This window comes from Talpa europaea (genome assembly GCF_964194135.1).
Source record: "Talpa europaea genome assembly, chromosome: 7".
Taxonomy (NCBI): domain Eukaryota; kingdom Metazoa; phylum Chordata; class Mammalia; order Eulipotyphla; family Talpidae; genus Talpa; species Talpa europaea.
In genome coordinates this window covers 114,849,523-114,867,882 of record NC_140074.1, presented here as the reverse complement: position 1 = coordinate 114,867,882, position 18,360 = coordinate 114,849,523, and the positions used below count along the sequence as shown (strand labels likewise).

Sequence of the window (18,360 nt, the reverse complement as noted above, 5' to 3'; positions counted from 1 at the left end):
ATGACAGAAGTATGGAGACCAAAACATACTATCAAAAATAAAGTTGTAGAACAGGTGAAGGCTGAAAATACGTACCCATGCCAGATTTACCATCTGGGTATGTGTAGACTTGTCCATTGTTTTTGATAATTGGGAGATTAGAAGCTAAAGGAGCAACTTCTTCTTCACTCTCTTCAGAGCTGGAGCTACTACTTGTGTCCTCACTGCAGCTATCATAACCGTCAAACATCCCGAATGAGTCTCTTCTTTTCCTTTCGGATTGTGAAGAATGTTCAGTCTTAAAAGTTGAAGAAACCAATAATGTATGATGTGGTACTCAGATACATTCCCTAACAGACCTTAGTTCAAATCTGGTAAATGAGATTTGAAAAATTAAAATATGTTTGTGTCACAATGAAGCTCTTTGTATTTATGAGGCACAAATCCATTAGCTACCATCTTACCTAATGAGACTAACAGTAGTGATGGGAAGAACACTGAATAGGGACCAAAAGATCATGTAATTCAAGTTTTGTCACAAATTAGGTGTGTCAGTTCTCTACAAAAAGATTAATAGAGCTGGCACTATCTTTAAAAAAAAAATTGTGGGTCCTCCCTGTTGGCGCAGGTGGTTCAGCGCAGTGCCGTGAAGTTGTCTGCAGCCTCTGCAGTGCCAGTTCAATCCCCACAGGCCGCGGAGCAACCCACATGGCGGGGCAGACCTCTCCTGTCTCGCCTGCTGCTCCCCTCAGCAGTGTATTTCGGTCATTCTGCCTGTTCTGTTCCCCGCTTTGCCTCTGGTGAATCCTCTCACCCTCCTGAGCATCTGGCTTGTACCCAGGTTCTTGTATAAATAAAAAAATAAATCTTTAAAAAAAAAATTGTGAAATACACAGAAGATTCATTAACTTGCTTTTCATCTAAAATTGTAAATGTTTTTAACAATAGGAATTAGGTACTTTTAAAAACTGCTAAGAGTTCTGGAGACAATGTTTTAGATATTAACTGTTTTAAAAAATCATAGATAAAAACATTTCTATATGACCCTATTTCATTTTCAGTATGAGGAATAATTAAAAAAACTCCCAAAAATCTAGAGCTAATTATTATTTCCTTTTAAAAGGAAATTCACAAAGACAGTATTTTCATCTTTAGTGAATGTTAGTCTATGTTCCTCCAAAAGATGTTTCCCTCACTCAACCACTAACAAAAAACCAAACCCCAAGCAAACACGCTCCACTCCAATTTTTCCTGAAACAAATTCCAAAACTTTGAGTTTGATAAGAGTTAAAAGAAAATAGTAAATCACAAAGAAAGAAATTAAGTGATATTTGCAATGGAAAAAAGAAATTAAACCATCACTAAACATTGAGAGTAAACCAACAGCTTAAGAAGATTATATATAGAGTTTAGTACCTATCCTCATTCTTCTACTTCAGTTAATATATTTTTTTGTATTATTTCATACATTTTTAACCCCTGGCTGGTTTAACCTCTTAGCATGACCCATAATGACAACGCTGAAATCTGTTGTCCAAAGCTAGGGTTGAATAAACTTGAGCAGTGAAAGGCCAGTGTGGCTGGTGTGCAATGTTGAGAAGGATGGGAGGAAGATGCAGTGGTCAGATCACAAGTGCTTTTGAACGTCAGGGTAAAAAAAAGGGATGCATTTTTTTTCCTTTGAGGGCAAGGGAATGACATTAGGAAATATTTATCATGGTGCATAGAAAACACTTAATAAACATTGGCTAGAATTCTAAGTTCAAATTCATACAGTCCACCTCTATGCAGAGATGATCATTTATACCCATAGTTTTCATATAATTTTATCCATTTCAGTCAGCTGGGTTAGCAGCTAATGCATATTTACTGACCCTTAAATGTCAATGCAGAATAAGATCTTATCAGAGAATATAACTCTGAAATTTCAAAGGATCAATGATTATAAACATCCTGATTTCAATCACTATAGGCTGTTAACATTTTTTAAAAAGTACCATGATCAAATACACTTGGGAAATGTGCCTTTCTTCAGGGTCTCTTCCAGTCTATACAGCTTATTAACATGATAACTAAGGAGCGATATATAGTATGGAAAGCATCATCAAAAGGATTAATGTTTTAGAGGAATTCTCTTTGACCTTTCCAATGGTCCAATTCACACAGAAAATGATCAATTATACAACATAAGAGGAATAAGCCCTGGATGTACCTAGCCTGAAGTCTCGGATTATCTCAGGTATTGTAGGAATAAATACCTTCACATGTACATACTCCAGAGCACACTCATTCTTCTTGGGGAATGTTGTTCCTTAAATACTTCTTAAATTAGTATAGAATACTAGTGAACTATGTATTTGAACTGTAATCAAGTTATCCTACATAAAACTTACCATTTATTGATATTTACAGTAGGTAAGCCTAATTGGAAATTCCTGTATCAGCATAAAATAATTACAGAAGCTGCAATTTTGATGAAAGAAAGGGAGAGGGTGGTGGAAAAAAAAAAGGACTATATGCAAATGGTACCTTCAAGGGAGCTTTGAGATTCCCTTGGGTGCAGGGGGTTTCTCTGAGATTATATAATCATAGGCCTGCCCTCCTGAGTATGCCTGATGTTATAGTTTATCCACCCTGGATGGTCAGGAACTCTCCCGGTCAAGAAGACCTTCAGTTACTTCTGCCCCATGACATTCAGCAAAAATAATCCTAAATCATCCCAGGAAATAATCACTTACAATTCAGGCCTTTCACAGATTTTATCAAGTATGAAATATCCAACAAGAATCCACCATGTATGTCAGCAGAAACAGATTAGGAATTCCAAATTGGTAGGCACAGGAATTAACAGAGATAGAATATAAAATAAGCACAAAAGAACTGCTTTAAGAAGAAAGTTGAATGAGGTACTGGTTGAGAATTCTGCAGAAATAATGAAAACAAGTCCCAGAACTACAATATATATTAAGCATAACAAAAAATATCCACATCTAAACAGGACAGACTAGAAGTGCTGAATATCCAATGGAATAATTTAAAAAAAAGCAACCAATCATCAGCGAATGTCATTTGCCAACCATCCAATGGAGGCACATGCAGTCCAATCACCTACTTAGAATCTAACCTTTAAACATGAACAGACAAGCAAGGGTCACCTGTCATTTGAGAAAGGCCTCCAAGAATATGAAAGATGAAAACAAATCTTCAGGAAACAGAAGCAATTTAGTAACAAGAGAAAAATTTCAAAGAATGACATTAATTCTTCACATATAAGGACAATTCTGAGGTACAGGATAAATCTTACAATTTAAAAATTGGAGAAGCAAAACAAATTCAACAAATGGATAGTAAACCCAAAAAAAATCTTTCCAAAAAGCTTATACATGTGTATACATGAGAACAAAAGAAAATAGTAAATCCGGAAGATTCAAAAGAAAAAAAAACCAAAAAACCCAAAATCCAATGAAGACAGGTCAATCAAGATCTGAGGTATTTTTTCTTTAGTCCAGTATCACATATTTATGTCTCTTAGTCTTTAATGTGGAAGGAGACTTGGTCTTTCTTAACATTTCACATATTTTAAGATTATAGCTCCTTCCTTAAAAATTTTTTTAGAAGTTACAGGCTCAATGAAAACTTGTACATACATACAGATTTCCCATATACTCATTTCCCCTATTAACATCTTATAATACCTACTTTCATAAATTTCATTTGTTAAAATTAGTGAATCAATATTAATGTAGTCTACATTGAGATTTTCTTCATTTTTACTCAATGTTCTTTTTCTGTTCCAAGATCCCACATTATATTTAGTTGTCCTTAAGCTTCTCTTGGCTGTTTTTTGACAACCCTGACAGTTTTGAGGAACACTTGCAGGTATTTTGTTGAATGTTCACCCTGTGATTTGCGTTTCCGCATGATCAGACTGGGGGTTATGTTTTGGGGAGAAAAATCAAAGGTAAAGTGCATCATATCAAGGATTCAATCATCTCAACACAACTTATCACTGTTGGGCCTCCCCGGTGGCGCAGTGGTTGAGTGCTGGGTTGCGAAGCTGCCCGCAGCCTCTGCAGCGGGGGTTTGATCCCCAGCTGCTCCCTGGCCACCGGAGGAGGGTCCCGCATGGCGCGCAGACCTCTCCTGCCACCCGCTGCTCCCCTCAGCAGTGTACTTCAGTCTGCTTGCTCTGCTCCCTGCTCTGGCTCTGGTGAATTCTCTTACCCTCCTGTGCTTCTGACTGTACCCAGTGCTTGTATAAATAAATAAATAAACCTTAAAAAAAAACTTATCACTGTTTATGTTGACCTTCATCACCTGCCTGAGGTTTTGTCAGCTTTCTCCATTACAAAGTTACTCTTAACTGCTTTCCACATTGTGATGGTTGAAAAGAGCACAGCCCATACTTAATGGGAGATCACACCCTCTTCTCAAGGGTGAGCTAAATAAATTTGGAATTTTTCCATACATATTTCCTCCCCTTTTCTAAAATAAAAACTTCATTTTTAGACAAAAAAACAAAAGTTTTTTCTTTCTTTTAGATTTGAGGTTTTTCTCATGATCATATTTAGGTTGTACTTTGCCAGTTAAAATGCCATGAAACTGATACTTTCTCAGGGTAGCAAATCCAGATTACATATCCACCTGCCCCTTACTGGTGATATAAAGATCTGGTCTAGGTGTGGTAGGGTTCTTGATTATATAGCCTTATTATTTTCCCTCCTCCAATACGCAGTCTAAAGGGGATAAATACCATGCAAACTTGAGAATTTCTTTGTAGTTCCTTCTCCCCAAACGAGGGCCTGAGTACTGCATTTAAGAATTACCTGGATAATTTACCATCTCTTCAGTGTGGTTCTGTTATTGATTTGAATTTCTTTTTTTCTTTTTTTGGTGGACTATCATGCACTGTGTAAAGATGGTTCAGTTAATGATAGACTGCATCTAGGATGTGGTCCCAACAGGCTACTCCACAGAGCTTAGGTGTGTAGTAGGTGCTACCATTTAAGTTTATGTAATGATACTCTCTGATGTCCACACAGCAAAATCAGCTAAATATGCATCTCAGAATATATCCCTATCTTTAAAAGCATGATTGTATTCAGCTTATCAAAATTTCATTATAGAGTTAGCATACAGTGATGATCTTGCTCAACTTTAGCTATGATTTTCCAACTCCAGAAACCTTTCCATATTCATCAGCCAGCCTTCTTTAATGAAGAAATCAAGAAATCTGCCCACTTGCCCTTATTATGGGTACCAGCTCATGCATTTCTACTTCTCAGTAGTTTATAATTTGCTATTGTCATTATTACTGGGCTCAAATTGTATAAGGATGGACAATTTGGGGAGCTCCTTCAAGCTGACTCCTATGTCATTTATGATATGCCTTATCCTATTTTTAAACATTTCCTTTCTTATTGGCATAGATAAGATGTTCCCGTTTTTTTTTTTTTTAAAGATATATTTATTTATGCATACAAGGGCTGCAGCACAGGCCAGAGATGCGGAGGTAGGGGGTGGGGGGAGGGGTGGTGGTGGTGAGAGGAACCACCAGAGACAGAGTGGGGAACAGAACAGGCAGAATGACTGAAACACACTGCGTGGAGCAGGGGATGAGACAGGAGAGGTCTGCCTTGCCATGTGGGTTTCTCCCTGGCCGGCCAGGGATTGAACTCATGCTTCAGAGGCTGTGGATTGCTTCATAGTGTGGTGCTTAACCCCTTGCGGCACCAGGGAGGCCTAGATGCTCCAGTTTTATGCTCATTTTTCTGTCTCAGCCATGGAAACAACCATTTTGCTGAAGTCTTTTTCTTTTTTAAAAAGATTTATTTATTTATTTATTTATTTATTTATTTATTTATTTATTTATTTATACAAGAACTGGGGTACAGGCCAGATGCACAGGAGGGTGAGAGGATTCACCAGAGACAGAGTGGGGAACAAAAAACAGGCAGACTGATGAAATACACTGCTGAGGGGAGCAGCGGGCGAGACAGGAGAGGTCTGTCACACCGTGTGGGACCCTCGGCCGCTGGCCGGGATCAAACCCGCGTAGCAGAGGCTGTGGACAGTGAAGTCTCATTTTCTGTAGTGGAGGTTAACATAAAGATCTAGGTGACCGTGTGCTCACTGCTATGGGGGTAGCTCTCTGCCTCTGGGCCCTTCAGTGGACAGAATTAGAATACGTACACATATGTATGTGACATGTTATATGTATATACATGTTTCTAAAAAACTCAAGTTCACACTGGTACCCCCAATTCCAAATCATCCTCACAGGATTTCCTCATTTTTCTAAATCTGTGTCTCTCCCACAGGGAATGCCCTGGCTCTCAACAAAATTAACATTTAATTCATTAGCTCAATCTTTTTATATGTTTAAGCAGGTTCAGAAATACTGCATCCAAAAGGTTGCAAAACAAACTTCAGAATTTTTGTAGTATTTTTACAAGGACCTCATTAAACCTCATAAACTTGGGAAGACGTGACATTTTGATGTTGAGAATTATTTTTTAAAGGTTTATTTATTTATGCATACAAGAACTGGGGTGTAAGCCAGAGGTGCAGGGTGTGTGTGTGTGTGTGTGTGTGTGTGTGTGAGCGGATACACCAGAGAAAGTGGGGAAGAGAAAAAGCAGATGTACTGAAAACACTGCTAAGGTGAGCAGTGGGCAAGGCAGGAGAGGTCTGCTGTGCCATGTGGTTGTTCTAGTGCTGTAGTGGCTGGAGATAGCTATGCCACTAGGGAGGACTGGATGTTGAGATGTTTTAACCAAGAACACGGTTGTCTTTCTATCTGTTTATCTTGTATCTTTTGGGAATGCTTTATAATTTGCTCTTAGGCTTTTACACAATTTTTGTTAAAAGGTAAGTTCTTAGGAATTTAAGGATTTTTTTGTTGTTGCTATTGTAAATGCAATTTTCTCTTTTGTTACACTAAATGATTGCTGAATACATGACATTATTACTTTATAGCCTGCAATTTTGCTGAATTATTTTGATAGTTTTGTTACTGGTTTCTAGGACTTTCCAGATAAACAATTATGCCACCTGCAAGGAAACTTTTTTCTTCTTTCCCCATATTATGCCTCTAATTGTTTTCTTTCCTGTCTGTTTTCAATGTTTCCAAATATACTGTTAAAAGTGGAGACAATGGGCATCCTTTCTGCTTTTGACCTTAGTTTTTTTCCTGTTAAGATGCTGGTTTAGGGTTTGTGTATGCAATCATGCACACACATTTATGAAAGTCATGTTAAGACAGGATTCGTCCATTCCTGATTTTTCTCCTTAGACCTATTAATATGGTGAATTTTATCAAAATTCCAAATACAGACTTATTCTTTTATTTCCAATAAAAAGTTACTTTTCAATGATATATTTTATTTAACAAGGTGTTAGACTGCATGATATTTAGAATTTTGCATTGATATTCCTAATTATCTGTAACTTTTGGTTTTTACAAATTGAGAAATTGGTATTCCTGTGATCTCACAGAAATAATTATTAAGTTTTCTTTCCCTGTTCTGAAACAATTCATGTGGCATTGGGAATATCTGATTTTTCTAAAGGTTTCACAGAAATACCCTATGAAAACAATGGGCATGGTTGTTTCAGGGGATAGGTCTTTCATAAATTTCTCTACTTCTTCTATAGAAATTATCTTGTGTTTTTTTTTCTTTTTAAATCTGAGGTCAATTTTCTTAAGCTTTCCCCCCCAAGAATCTATTTCATTTAGGTTTTCATACTTATTTGCATAGAGGTGTGCAAAATAGTCATGATGATTCTCACTTTTTCAATGGTTATTTCCCTCTTGTCATTTATTTGTAAAGTTGTGCTTTCTCTGTTCTCCCTTGATTAAAACAGCTAGTCATTTACCTGTTTCATGCATTTTTCCCCCAAAATTCCAGGACTGATTTATCAATTTGATGTATAGTTTTTGTTCTTTAACTCATTAATTTTTTTAAATTTTTATTATCTTTTGTTCCTTTTCATCACTGAGTGAAGAAATTTTTCTTCTTTTAAATAGTGTTAAAGTAACCATCTTAGTCTCAAGATAGAGTCACTCATGTTAAGTCCCATGTCAGTAACCAAAAACTTAACTATGTTTCTATGCATGGCTCTCAGAAAAGGCAGGCAGAAACCAACTTAACAAATGTTGACCTGACCAGACCCAGCTCTAAGACTGTGCTTCATATAAGAAAAGAAATTTTACCTTAACCAATCAGAAATGCCCAGTAATAGCTTCCTTGTCCCCATTCAATTTGGTCTATAAAAATTTCTTACCTTATTCAGTTCTTCAGAGCATCATTTTAAGTGCTAGACTGGATGCTTCTCAATTTATGAATCACCAAATAAAGCTTCAGATTTTTAAAATTTCCTCAGCTGAGTCCTGCTCTTTAGCAACTTACCATACGTGTGTATGACTGAATTTTCCACTGCTTCTGATATGGAGTATTTTCATATTGTTTTTATAAACTTATTATTTGCATTCCTTTTACCTTACAGATTTTTTTTTAAGCTGAGGCATAGATTTGAATGCATATAAAAATATAAAACTTTTGTCTGTCCAGAAGAGTTAATTTAGCACATATTGAAGACCACATAAATGGAGTAAACCTGTATGGACATTTTTATATCTAATTTCTTTTATTAAGCAAAGTACTTCTGAGATTCATCCATGCTATCGCATGTACTTTTTATTGCTGCACAATATTCCACTTCAATATATTTATCCATTCTCTAAATTTATCTTTATTTTTGACTACGATGAATAAAGCTACTGTGAATACTCTTCTACAAGATTTTCTAACATACATCCTAATCTCAAGGTAGAAGTGCCCTTTTGCTGTGTGGTTTTGTGTTCTTGTATGGGACCTACTGATATTTTCCTAATATATGAATAATTTTTGTGAGTATTGTTTACCCTCTACTAGGATGTAGTGATAGTTATGTTAGGATCTACTTATATGTTGTTTTCATCTTTTAAAACCAAATTTTTTATCCACCAAACCTATGTGTTTGAGAGAATTAAAGGCTATTTTTAGTTTTTGACCACTTGCATTTCCTATAGTTTCTACTTTATACAGACTGCTGCTGTTATTTGGTGCACACATACTTATAACGCCATTTCTGCTATGAATTGTGGTTTTCAATATTATGAACTATGGTCCTTTGTCTTAATTCTTTTTGGTATTAATTCTATTGGGTGTTGACATTACCAATTCTGCTATATTTTATGTGCTGCTGTCTTTGACAGTCTCTTTACTTCTAGTCTTTTTTGTATCATGAAGTAGTGTTTTCAATAAATTTGAAAATATTTTTCTTTTAATTGGTCAATCTTCATTACTCATTGATATAACTGATATGTTTGATCCCAATTTTGCAATGTTATCTTGTTATAATTACTGTGTGTTACATAATACTGATAATGTGATTTTTTCCACTTCATGATGGTTTTCCTTAGCATTGTAAAAATTCTTTAAGTCATCTGGAAGGTTTCCCCCCCGCCGGTCTTACTTTTGTATTAATGTCTTTTTCTCACCCAACCTTTTCATTGCCTTTCGATTTTAGGTTATACCCTTTGAGGCCCTCATAATAATTTAACTATAGTCATTAGTTTTATTCTAAATTTTCCTTCCCATCGGTTTTTTAATTGCATTCTTTTTATTTTGTTGGAATATATAACATTTATGCACTGTTTTTCTATCTATGTTGCCTATTCTTGCTTTTGGTCTTAGCTCAAAAAGATATACAAAAAAGATAAGTAAAATCCAGTCAGTTTTTTGCTAAAAATTTCCCAAACATCTCTTGTAAGAAGCTCAACCTTAAACATTTTTTTCAGGAAGAGCTAGTTGGTAGAGTATTCCCGAAATTCTTAGCATTTTCAAAACAAGTTTTTCTAGACTTGACACTTGCAAGACAGCTGACGGGATGGATTTTTGGTTAGCATTTTCCTTCTTTCTGCTGTTTCACTATTGCCTTGCTCTTTAAGTTGCTTTTGAGAAACTCATTAAGTCTAAATCTTTTGTCCTTGTAAAGTCACTATGTCTTTTTTGGCTGGAGGTCCTGAGAAATTTTCTACATCTTTAAAGTTAAACTAAATGACAAAGGATATACCCTGGAGTTTATCTTTTGGTATAAACTTATGATGCATAGTTTAATTATTCCAGGAAGTTTTCCTGGATTATACTTCTACATATTATAGCTGTAATCGATATTTCTTCCTTCCTGAGGAACACCAATAGCACACATTAGACTTTTTGTCTTCATCTTCCAAGTACAAATAAAACTTCATTTTCATTCTCTTGATAATCTTCACACTTTCCTTCAATGTCTTTTATTATTTTCAATTTGAATCTATTGATTGGTGGGCACCTTAAAACTCAGACTTCATTGCTGACTTTTTAATTCTCTTCTGATAATCTAACTTCGTTTTTTCCTGGGTTTTGGTTTTGTTGTTACTTTTGTTTGTTTTTATATTATGTTTATTGAAGTAATGGTGATTTAAAATGCTGTACATATTTTAGGGGTATAGTGTTACTCTTCTAAATCATTGCTGTTCTTGGCTTTAGATTTCTGATCTAAGGTGTTTTTCGTCCCACTCACATGTTAAAATATTGGTTTTAGGATGTTCTATTTCATTTTGAGTCTGATGTTTTTCCTTGGAGGGGGGATGAGGAGAAGGGAGAGTTTCATCAGCTTAAATGCTTTGATTCACATTATCTTTTCTTTCTTACAGTAGTTCTGTGTAGATATGGTTCATTTATTTCTGTAACATGGGCAAAGTTCCTAGTTCAAGAATATTTTCTATTAGTTCACTTTCTCTTTCTTTTCCTGAAGGATTAATTTTTTCCTCTTCCTTCTTCCTCTTCACTGTCATGGCTCTCAGCCTTGATGCCTTCACTCTGTCCCTATGAAAACACTGATAATTTAAGTTTACTTAAAATTTAAGCCTACCAGTTCTGGGGCTGTTTACTTTCAGGTTTTCCTCTGTGGCTACAGCTGTGACCAAACTTTCAACCTGTGTTCAGTATTTTGTAACTTCGTGTTAAAATTCCTTTTTCTGGAAGTGATATTTTGTGCTTCCTCTAAAGTCTTCTGTGCCCCTAAGCTCATTTTTTCTCTAGACCTTGGTGCCTACACAAATATATCTTAGTAGTGTATTAGAAAATGTTATTTTACAATTACTGCTCTGCATTCTCTGAAACATTTCATCTGTCAACAAGAGATTCAGAATAAGTCGTCTTCATTTTTACCTAATTTGGTTCAGAAACACATTTTACCCTATTGGAGTTTGTTTGTAAATTCCCTAATAACCACTAGCTTTTGTTAGTGGCTTGTAAAAGGTCTGGATGATTATCAATACAACATACATAGGATATCTGATATGTGCTAGACATATTCTATGCACTTGATGTTTAATAATATACTTTGCTCTTACAAATATTATTACTCCCATATTATAAATGAGGAAACAGAGGCCAAACAGATGAAGCAATTTGCCCACGATCATACAACTAAATGGACACTAACAACATATGAATCAAGAGAGAATATAGGTTTTCCCTGCTATCTCAAAGTAGAATGTCCCTATTTGGTATGAATTAGTTGATTATTTTTTGGGCCTAGGAATGGTTATCATCTTAATTTATATGAAAAAATGTATTTGTAAACCCAAAAGTAACCCACTAAATAACAGTAATAGGAAATGTTCTACTTTCAGATAGTTGGAGAAAACCTGTTATTTTAAATCTATGTCAAATTTTGACTTTCCCTTTGTTGAAATATGGTTCTGTCAATTAACATCTGTAAACATAGAAAACAAGTAAAAACTATTTCAGGAAATATGCCTTTCTGAACACTTTAGTGTTTAAAAAAAAAACCTACCATGGAATATCATGGTAGGTGACAAAGGCTTTGTATATAAAATGATGGGACAATTACAGGGAGGGAAACCACCTTATACTAGGCATACAAGGTAACTCCTCATTCACCACAGAGGAGGTGAAGATAGTAGCTAAAGTTCATACACTAGGTGAGTAATATAATCTAAGCATTTAGAATATGGAGATAAATCCTAAAGGAAATAGTTAAAGAATTAAAAGTAGTTGTCTCATGAAAACTAAAATGGGAAGAGATTACTACAAGGAATTCTTTTTTACTTTTAGTCTTGTTAAACACTATATTATCAACTGCATATATTAATTTCATAAAAGTAGTAATTTTAAAAAAGATTTTTATTTATTTATGCATACAAGAGATGGGGTGTAGGCCAGAGGTGTGGTGGGGAGTGAGTGAAAGTATTCACCAGAGACAGAGTGGGGAGTAGAACAGGCAGACCTATTTGAAATACACTGCACTGCTGAGAGGAGCAGCAGGCGAGACATGAGAGGTCTGTTGCACCATGTGGGTTAGCTCCTTGGCCAGGGATCGAACTCATGCTGCAGTGGCTGCTGATTGCTTCACAGTGCTGAGACTTAACCCCGTGCACCACTAGTAATAGTTAATTTTTATAAAGTATAAATTACCCTTCAAAGTCTATTAACCTGGTAAAATTTGAGAGATTGATGGTATCTGGTACTGGCAAGTTTACATGAGGGAGAAATGTGACTCATAGAAGTGATAAAAAGGCAAATTTAACATTATTTATGAAAACCTAAAAAAAGAATGAGTGCACCTTTGATCAGGTAATTCTACTTTTAGGAATCTATCCTTCAGAAATACTCACAGGACACAAGAACCTATGCAGAATGATTTTTTCCCCAGCAATAATATAATAGTCAAAAACTGGATGCAATCTAGTCATTGGTAGGATGATTACCAATTAGCAAAATACTGAGTGAAAAATATAAATTGTTTTCTTAAGAATTACTCACTTCTTCTTAAGAAAAACAATACATGCTGTCATATGCCCAGACTGATAGAGAACTGTATTTGTTTACATGTGCATTTATAAAGATCCTAGAAAGAATAGCTAAGCTATCAACAAGGTGAGAATGAGATGGGAGAATGATTTTAACTTCTTTGTATTATGTATTATCTTTTTTTAAATAGTAAATGTGCAAAACTTTGGTAATGAAAAATAAGACAAAGGGTTTTTATAGTGAACAATGTTAAGAAGGAATCACAAATCACAATTTAATATTATAGGAATGAACTTTCTTCCTTATATTGCTAAAGGAATTAAAAGATATTACCATTAACTTATTATAATTAACCAAAAGTTCCAGGAGAAATTTTACAGAAAACAGAGATACAGAAATTCTAAAATGCAAGTATATATAAACATGCAACCAAGTAACAGTATATTTTCAATATGAATAAACTCATCAAAAGTTAACCCACTCTTTGTCATCCAAACCAACAGTCCACATTGTTTTCAAAGTCACAGAATGTAAGTTTTCTAAAACCTCAAATTTGAAAGTTGTGTAAACTCACAAAGTTCAAAAGAAAGGATTAACAGATATTCTATGATGACTGAACTCAGTAAGAACTAGACAGCTGTTTAGCTTTTATTGGTTTCTTCCTTACTACCAGGATGGAAGGTACAGTTTGGCCTAGTGATACAATTCACTGGTTTAAACAGAAAAGTCTTCATTCTTCCTAAGCTTACTGAAAGGAGGAAAATAAAGGGTAAGGATTTGAAGGTATTTGGTTTGTTTCTCCCAAGTTCAATGTGAAAGAATACATTCTAGCCAATGATGCAATCAAGAGGAAACTGAAAGCAGTAATAACATGAATAAGTTGCCTTGAGAAACTGAAAAGTACCCAGCAAACAATATGACATTATGCTACACAACAAATTCTAAGATTTAAAGCAACAATAAGCAAAGGAAGGTATTCTTTCAGCTGTAAGAAATAAAATTTCTAATTTGGATTCAAATTTTGGTTCTATTACTCATAACTTTGTATGTAAAAATTTCTTGGATCTTAGTGTCTCTCTTTCTAAATAAGGAAAACACCACTTACCACACAGGAAGGATGAATGATAAAGTAAAATAATTCACATGAATGGGCTGTCAGTTCTTCAGAAGAAAGCTATGAATCCTTAAGTATGAACCTGAAAAGCTAATTAAAAATAAGATGACCATGTCAAAATAAAGTCTGAAACAAACAGTCGCCTAGAGGCTCTTTAAGATCATTATTGGCTATTGGTTCTATAACAAAAAACAGAATCACTGTAAGGCTGGGGCTGTAGTGAAAATTAGCTTGAGCAATCAAATGAGAACTTTTATTAATATGTTAATATAGTGAAATTAAGTTAAACATGTTATTCTGCACAACAATGATTTGATACAACCTGGTGTTTAGCTTTCAAAAATATATTTGGAGGTGGTTGCTCAAAAGCTATACATAACTGGAGAGTAAACACAGGGTATTAATAATGACACAAAACAAAGTTAAACACATATATGTACAACACAAAGGATTTACTTCTTTGGTGTATAAAATAATGTGAAACTAGTTAAAGTCTTGAGACCTTAAAGTGATAGATGTTATTATCCAATATTTATTGAACAACACATACATATCACTATGCAAAGCACCAGAAATACAAAGTATTTATGTGCATATTCTACACAACCAGACTGGAAATTATGGTCAAATCATTTAGGCAACAAGAAATTACTAAACTGATGCGTTGTAGAGCACCAGTTCTGTAAGAACTGTAATGCAGTGAAAAGGGAAAAAGAAAAGAGGATTCTGGGAAGATCATTTATAGCAGCTTGCATTTTATACAATGGTTATGACATCTGATTAGAGATTTACAGAAACCTCTGAGGGAGGCAGGGATGATGCCTGGCCCATATTTTAGACAAGGAAAATGGAGCTGTAAGAGGTTAGGCAACTTGTCTAAGATCACAGGTCAGAAGATGGCATAGCCAGAGTCTGACTAGTTTACCAGCTTCACCCACAACTTACTCTAAGTCATCAGTACTAAAGTAAGAACTAGAAAGGAGCTTAGAAATCTTCTGATGCAGGGTTTCCCTAGCCAAACTGATTAAAAAAAAAAAAACCAACAAAAAACTTTCTGGGGTGTTAAAAACATAAGATTCCCAGGCCTCACTATAGACCTGCTAAATAATCTCCAGGAGAGAAGATCCCTAAAAGATGAGCCTAGTGACTAAGCCTGTTCTATGTCTATGACACAATTCTATAGCTACAAATGCAACTGACAGATATGTGAAGATTTAAATCCATACAGATCAAAGTAAACTTGGGGTTTCTCACTTGTGCTAGCTACCTTTTAGATAAGTGCTCATTAGCCACGTATAGCTAGTAGCACAGGATATTTTCATCACTATGTAAAGTTCTATTGGAGGATGTTGACTCTAGACCAACCCTTAACTATGAAAATGAGAAAACTGAGGTAGCAGAGTATTATCCAACAAGCACTATGAAGTTAGTGGCAAAACTAATACTGTAACCTAGAATGGCAGGGGCCCTCTGATTATTTCATTCCATCTCAAATTTAGGGTTCATTCAAATGGGAATTATTTTTTCTTCCATCCTTTCTTGAGGGTTCCAGCAAAACAAGAAGAGTAAATCTAAATTTGTGTGTGTGTGTGGGGGGAATCCTGTAAGTTTATTTAAAAAAAAAATCATGATTTAAAAAAATCAAAACCGGGCCTCCCCGGTGGCGCAGCTGTTGAGCGCTGGGTTGCGAAGCTGCCCGCAGCCTCTGCGGCGCCGATTCGATCCCCGGCTGCTCCCCGGCCACCGGAGGAGGGTCCCACATGGCGCGCAGACCTCTCCTGCCGCCCGCTGCTCCCCTCAGCAGTGTGCTTCGGTCCCTCTGCCTGCTCTGCTCCCCGCTCTGGCTCTGGTGAATTCTCTCGCCCTCCCGCGCTTCTGACTGTACCCAGTGCTTGTATAAATAAATAAATCTTTAAAAAAAAAAAATAAAAAAAATAAAAAAATCAAAACCAACCAGCATTTTTTGAATAAAATTAAAAGTGGGCTTGGACTAATCAAAATTAAAAGTATAGTTAAGCATACCCTAGCAGCAGGAGGCATATCTTAGCTTAACCCCTTTAAGTCCTTCCTGGTCTACTGTCCTGATGTTTTAATCTTTCTCTTGGATTTGAAACCCTAAGACTAACACTACATTTTAGCCAGGTTACATTAAAATTATGAATGTGAAAACCTTAAATCTTATTTAGTAAGCATTTTCAAGATAAAAAATTGAGAAAGCAGCAGCAACAAAAGCAGTGACTAGTCTAATTTTAGAATGTGGTCACTCAAACCACTGAGCATTCTGGGTCTTTAGTAATTTAGCGGTTGATATTGATGACATTAATAAGCTGTTTTCACTTCTAAGCTATAGATTTACCTTTTTTTGACTACTATATCTTATAACAACTTAAATTATGTTTTAGTTTCCAATGTAACTGAGGGATTTAGAAGCATTTGAAGAAGATATAGGCACTAATCAGGTCAACATACAGCCAGCCATAAAAAAATAGAGCAGTGTCTTCTTTAAAAATAAAACCAGTTGTTCCTGTCTAGTACGTTTAGAATGCAAATGTCTCCAAAGTCAGTGAGCTTAAGTCATGACAGTTCATGTTTAAAGTAAGTAGGCTCCATATTAATTAAAATTTTAAAAGCAGAATTATATAGCTCCATTACTTTTTTTTGTATCTAATATTCATTTCCATGTTAAATACTAGTGACTAGATATTGAGGAAATCTATGTCAAGGTTTGTATAAAATTAAAAAACTGGACAGTTAACAAATATGGCCCAACCTAAGATACTTATGAACAGATACTTATTCAAAACAGTTTTTGCCATAATTTGCAAGGCATTCAAAAGCCCCAAGTATGGGGTTCTATATAAATAGAAGCTACTTGTTATTCAGAGAAGGAGGTGGTGCAAAAAAAAAGACAGCTATTTTCTTTCTAAACACTCTTTGGTGTTGAGGTAAACAAATAAAAAAAAAGCACACTAGAGCAGAACAACAATCTCTTAGTATAAAGGAGGAGAGAGGAAAAAAATGTTAGTCCCAAAACATTTTGGACAGGGTACTGGGAATTTGAAGTGAAATTTCTTCCCTAGGTTTCTGTATCAAATTCATTACTTCTACATCTTATCTGCTTTATTTTGACTCCCACTTCATCACATTAGGAAGAGGAAAAAAAGTGTCCCCTCAATTTTTAGGACAACAAAACTACTTTTTGTGGCAACACTGCTCACTAAGTAAAAGAGAACATTAGAAAAACACTAAGTGACAGTGGAAGAAAATGAAGTGTCTGGAGGGCTGAGTGTAAATTTCTGGGGCATACAAAGAGCATTACAAATATTGCAAACTCGAAGCAAATATTGTTGCAAAATTTCAAATATCTTAAGAATTGTGGGAAAAAATGAAAGCATTGTGAAGGAGGGACCCTGAGAAGGAAGACCAATTTGCAAGGAACACATTGGGTAAGAGGAGGAGGTGGGGAAGCAGTTCTAATTATCGCTCAGCCAGGAGACGCTTTTTAACAGTTTCAGTACTACCCCCAAGAGGCAATTTTAGGCATCCTTAGGGAAAGTGATTTAAAAGCAACAAGCAAATATGCTTGAGAATATAGAGATGATACCGAAATTTCGAACTCCAAAAAGATACACTAAGAGAAAACAGCCATGAAACCCCCAGGTCCTAATCCCCAAGCTTCCTGTAGATAAACACCAACCATTCTCATAAGCTAGCGTATGACCCAGCAAAGTTTTCGGCTGGCCCTCACTATCTCGCAGATCCTCCTTCCTGCACTTCCCTGCTGTTCTTACTTGGCACATAAAAAATATAGGCCAATGAGCGGTGGGTGGGTGAGGAGGATGTGAGAGAAAATTTGAGAAGTAAAAAAGGGAGCAACTTAACGAGAACATGAATGAGACTGAAGGGTCTAATGAGGGTAAGCAAAATAAGTAGAAGTGAAAAGATGGAAGGGCAGCAGCAGGGAGCGACTCGGAGCCTGGAGGGGTTTCAGCAGAGGCCAGACTACCTACCACTTTTCAGAGAGGCTGCAGAGGGGACGGCTGCTTTGGGTGACCTCTAACGTCTCTTCCGACTCTGAAACGTCAGGATTCTTATCTCACAAACGAGAACGCAACTGTCACAGAAGCCCGCCCCCCCCTCCTAGAACCCACGTAATTAAAGCGGCCCTAGGCCGCTCCCCCAACACCACTCCCACCTCTCCCTCCCACACGTGCCCACCCCGCCCCCTTTCAATATTTCCACCTCCACGTGCGAAATGCTCCGCGGCACTGGCCCCGAAGCGGACAGGCGCCTTCCCCTGCAGGGCCCCCCGATACCTGCTGCGTGGGGGGTAGCGAGGGCTCTACTTTCCCACCCTGGGCGGCCAAAACAAAAAAAAAAAAAAAGGGAAAGTCTCAAATC

At 36.1% G+C, this 18,360-nt stretch overlaps 1 protein-coding gene across 2 annotated transcripts in view; it reads right to left on the bottom strand.

Moving 5' to 3' along the window:
- The window catches only part of MBTD1 (mbt domain containing 1), a gene marked incomplete at both ends in the record, with an annotated part of 36,260 nt that extends 36,031 nt beyond the window's left edge, over positions 1–229 (bottom strand). For both annotated transcript variants that reach the window (XM_084238526.1, XM_084238527.1), the window contains one exon: positions 76–229. In XM_084238526.1, the coding sequence (XP_084094652.1) occupies positions 76–229 (154 nt within the window). The remainder of the gene's footprint in view (positions 1–75) is intronic.
- Between the last annotated feature and the right edge of the window lie 18,131 nt (positions 230–18,360).